The sequence below is a fragment of the Blennius ocellaris genome (genome assembly GCF_963422515.1).
Source record: "Blennius ocellaris genome assembly, chromosome: 21".
In the NCBI taxonomy this organism is placed as follows: domain Eukaryota; kingdom Metazoa; phylum Chordata; class Actinopteri; order Blenniiformes; family Blenniidae; genus Blennius; species Blennius ocellaris.
This window is the reverse complement of record NC_137670.1, coordinates 8041684-8046515: the sequence shown is the minus strand read 5'-3', so window position 1 is coordinate 8046515 and position 4832 is coordinate 8041684. Positions and strand designations below refer to the sequence as shown.

At 45.7% G+C, this 4832-nt stretch overlaps 1 protein-coding gene across 1 annotated transcript; it reads left to right on the top strand.

Moving 5' to 3' along the window:
* The first annotated feature begins 248 nt into the window (after nt 1–248).
* tob1b (transducer of ERBB2, 1b) lies at nt 249–4059 on the top strand. Its single transcript, XM_080516604.1, has 2 exons — nt 249–432; nt 1869–4059. The coding sequence occupies exon 2, from the start codon at nt 2055–2057 to the stop codon at nt 3111–3113; it is 1059 nt and encodes a 352-aa protein (XP_080372730.1). The 5' UTR covers nt 249–432; nt 1869–2054; the 3' UTR covers nt 3114–4059.
* Nucleotides 4060–4832: the final 773 nt, after the last annotated feature.

Sequence of the window (4832 nt, the reverse complement as noted above, 5' to 3'; positions counted from 1 at the left end):
TAGTCCGAAGCACATGAAAGGCAAACCACTACCGTAAATAGAACCCTGCACAATGACTGAGCACGGGATCGTTCAATCACAGCTTCGGTACGGGTGGTTGTCCGTGACGTCGGCGGGGCTGGACCAATAGAAGCGCGTTGCTGGGTGTTGACCTCTGCGAGCCGCATCACCACCTCCCCCGTGTCCGTGGCGGAGGAGCACTATAAAAACAAACGAGCCCAAGTTTTAAAGGGCAGAGTTGTAAAAACTCCCGGGCTGTGGGGAGCTGCGACACGGACATTTATTTAACCCCCCCTCCCCGCAGGAGCAACATTCACTTGGAACAAATCACCACCTCGACGGAAAAAAAACGTTTTTATCTCCAGAAAGCTGTTTCCGAGAGGCTGAAAGCGCGTGGACTGCGGCTCATGAAGCAAGCTGCGAAATTCTCATGTAAGTAAACGCAATACGACGCTGCGACGCTTATTTATAGCAGAAACGACACTTTATTTAATCTATGTGTCCTAAAATCAACCTCGAGTCGTGCCACTCGACAGTTTCGCTGAAAGAAAACGTGTTATTGTCGTCGAGTTAGCCTCCCGGCTAATTAAAATGCTACGTAGCTTCCCAATAGAGACTTAAAGCGTTTTTCTGTCGCTATGCGCGTGCGTGCGTAAGCGACGACTGACATCCATATAACCAGCTGGCCGAGGTAAACATCAACATGACCGCCTGCCTGCAGCCTTTTATTAACCTCTTATTAGCTGTTTGACAATGTCAGAGCCCGGCGCGCGTGACTACGTGCGTAATTACCACGTTAATAGACTTAGAGGTGGTTCTTTGGCCGTGGTTGGACTTTGAATGGTGATTATGTAACAGCTATTCAGAGCCTCCCTCCGTCGTAAGCTCACCAGAACAGCCTGGTAACAACATGGCACCTGTGCATGCTGTTCGGTGGCAAAAATCAGAAGGAACAGGAGGAGAAATGAATAAGTCCTCATTACCGTTGAGATCAGATCAGATCCTCCGCCCTCTGCAGAGGTCAACCACCAGTGTGTGTATCTGTCACAGTGGACACACACAAACACTTACACACTGCTGACACCGTCTCTGAGTCAGTGGTGTTTATTTATAGGTGTTGATATTGTACAGAGAGGGAGGGATTGCGGTTGCATACAGATGGAGTAGTATTGATCACCTCAGTGGTCAAGCTGAGGTTTTCATTTAGCCAATAGGAAGTAAAATTAAAACTTGACATGCCACAAATGATAAGGAGAGAAAAAGGAGACAGTGCAGCATATTTCCCCTTTTTGAAAATGCAGATTTTCTCCTTTGTTGACAGATTTGTGTAATCTACCAGATAAAATTCCTGTCATGATAACAATAATAAAGCCATAAGTGCAACAGATCTTTATGACACAATAAAAACAACCCACCTTTCTCTTTACGGGGAGAAATGTGCCACAATGTGAAGTGTTGGTGACGTTTTAGTGTGGCTGTGAATACGAGCATTGAGACTACAGCTACTTTATGAGCATCTGCCTTTTAAGCTCAACAAAACATTTTTTAATCGAGTAGGTAGATACAGAAAGACATTTCTCAACAGGCGTTTCTGGGAGCTCTCCACTAACATGAGCAAAGCTCAACTCAAAAAGACTTAAAGCTTCACAGACTCATTATAAACACGGACACGCCTCTGTGTTTATGCTCTCGGTGGTTAAGGAGTTGAGGAGCTGGAATCGGTGTTTCTTCCACTCTGACGTGCGAACGGGTGCTCTTTAAAAAATAAACAAACACACTTGGCTGTTGATAATTAATAAAGTACCTAAATGTTTTTTAATTTATTATGACTACTGTCATTTATCGTTTTATTTTTCTTTCTTTCCCAGGATCTTGAACCTTCATCTGCTCCTGGAAGTACACTGGCATCACGCACTCTGAGGGTCTTCATCACTGATCACTGCTGTCTTGGAGCTCTTACTTTATTCCCCCCCTCACCCCCCTTTTTTTTTTTTTTTTTACTTTTTTGCAACTAACTCTGTGACGGCTATTGAAGATTTGCCACTGAAGCAGCTATGCAGCTTGAAATTCAAGTAGCACTCAATTTTATCATTTCGTATCTGTACAACAAACTCCCCCGGCGACGTGTGAACATCTTCGGCGAAGAGCTCGAGAGGCAGCTGAAGAAGAAGTATGAAGGCCACTGGTACCCGGACAAGCCATACAAAGGGTCGGGGTTCAGGTGCATACACGTAGGGGAGAAGGTGGACCCCGTGGTGGAGCAGGCGGCCAAAGAGAGCGGTCTGGACATCGAGGATGTCCGGAACAACCTCCCTCAGGACCTTAGCGTGTGGATTGACCCGTTCGAGGTGTCCTACCAGATCGGGGAGAAGGGTCCGGTCAAGGTGCTATACGTGGACGATAACAACGAGAACGGCTCCGAGCTGGACAAGGAGATCAAGAACAGCTTTAACCCTGAGGCCCAGGTCTTCATGCCCATCAGTGACCCGGTGGGGGGATCCTCCGAGTCCAGCTCGCCGTCCCCGCCCTTCGGCCAGTCGGCCGCCGTCAGCCCGTCCTTCATGCCGCGCTCCACACAGCCATTAACCTTCACCACCGCCACCTTCGCCGCCACCAAGTTCGGCTCGACCAAGATGAAGAGCAGCGGGCGCGGCAACAACAGCAACAACAATGGCGGCGGCAGCGGCGGGGTCGGCGGAGGAGGCGGAGGCGGCGGCGGCAGCAGCAAGGTGGCCCGCACCTCCCCCACCAACAACCTGGGTCTGAATGTCAACACCCTGCTGAAGCAGAAAGCCATGTCCACCTCCATGCACTCTCTGTACGGCCTGGGCCTGCAGCAGCAGCCGCCGCCGCCGCCGCACCAGAAGGCCTCGGCGCTCTCCCCCAACGCCAAGGAGTTCGTGTTCCCCAGCCTGCAGGGCCAGCCCAGCCCCGGGGCGGCGTTCCCTCCCGAGGGCTCGCTGGGGCTCGGGCCCCTGCAGTACAACAATGCCTTCGACATGTTCGCAGCCTACGGAAGCCTCAACGACAAGTCCCTCATGGACGGCCTCAACTTCAGCCTGGGCAACATGCAGTATTCGAACCAGCAATTCCAGCCGGTCATGGCGAACTAGACTCACCGCGGTGGCTAAAAGAGAAGGAAAAACACGCAACGCACACTCAGAAACCTGGACTGGAAGGAGTCGGTGAAGAGCATGACACCCCCCCCCCCCAAAAAACCCTCAACAGAGTTTGTTTCTACTGAAAGCTTGTTGTACAAACACATCCAAGCTTGGTTACTTCAATTCAACATGCATCATTGTTTTTCTTTTTTCTTTTTGCCAACCAAGCACAAAAGTTTTTTACTATGTTGAGAAAATACTCCCAAAAAAAACAAAACGAAAAGAAAAACAAGCTTCAAGTTTTGGCCTCTTACAGTATTTTAAAGGTGGTAAGACAAAGGCTGATTTTTTTGAATTGGCACTACTAAGTGGGGTTACTTGGTCTTTTTCTAATTGTATAATTTAATTTAGTACAGAGTTTGTAAGATATCAGAGTATATATTGTTTCTATGACATGGTGTTGCATTTATATCTTTTTACTACTCCAGTGATCTGTGATGGCTGCAGCAGCTTTTCCTTATTTTTTTCTTTCTTTTTTTTAAAAGAATTGTTTAAAGAAATCCATTTATGAAAAAAAAAAAAAAGTACATTGAAAATTCTAAAGATTGTGTACAGAGTATTCCTTTAGTGGTGGAATTCAAGTGTAGGAATATTTGCTTTTTTCTGAAAGATGAATTGTATTTTCTGTTAAGAGGTTAAACAGATTTTTGCTATACTATGGACAAAAAATGTAATCGTATGAATATTAATTTTGTACCTACATTGTGCAATACTTGATAAAAAATACGGTATAACAAAGTATTTTGAGTCAGTGTCTTACATGTCAAGAGGGACTGAAATAGTTTATATTGTTAAGTTTGTATTAAATGCTTAAAAATTATATGCTTGTCTTTATTTTTTTTAATTTCATATTTGCACCCTGGTCTTTTTAATAAAATAAAACTCCAGTTGAACATGATTTGACGGCAGCAGTCTGGTTTATTGCTCCTTCAATGTTTAACCTCCGGTCACGTGCGTCAAGTGTAAGTCGGAGTTTGGACTCTGGCTTCAGGTTAAAAGTCGGTGATCACGTCCACCGGGAGCAGTTTTAACTTTATATCTTCAAGGTAACTCCTCCTCTGAGATGTGCACAAGTCGTGAAACGGTGACCTTTTAGATTTTCTTCGTGGTGCAGAGTATACGTAATGAAAATGTCTATATTTACACAAAACCAAACGTCTACAACCACAAATTAAAGTTTCTGGTGCAGAACACGGTGAAAAGTCAAAACTTCTCCAATAGCTGTTGCATTATGGGCGATTTTTACAAATTCGCTGTGAGGCGAGTTGAGAGGTCTGCAACCTTTATGACCGAGAGTCTTTTTTTTTCACTTTTCACCACAATCAAACTGATTTGGGCTGCTTTTTTAAGCAGTTGCACATGTTTTCCCCTCATTTTTAAGATTTCATTCTCCTGAAATGTGCTTTGCCACGTTCGTCACATTCACCCATTCATGCACACTTTCCCATGCATTGGGAACAGTTTGGGGTTCAGAGTCTTGCCCAAGGACAGTTTGACACTTAAAACCGACACCCTTCCAACTGAGATGAGAAGTCGAGGTTAAGTTCTCGGCAGGTGCCTCGTGTGGGAAGAGTAAAACAAAGCCGAACTTTTACCGACAACTCACCGATTTGGAATTTCACGTGACTGTAAAGTGTGAGAATAACCTGTGTGACGCTTCATCCATGCCGC

What these genes read in the sequence shown, in the direction of transcription:
- tob1b (XM_080516604.1), top strand. Translation starts at nt 2,055, where the DNA reads ATGCAGCTTGAAATTCAAGTAGCACTCAATTTTATCATTTCGTATCTG.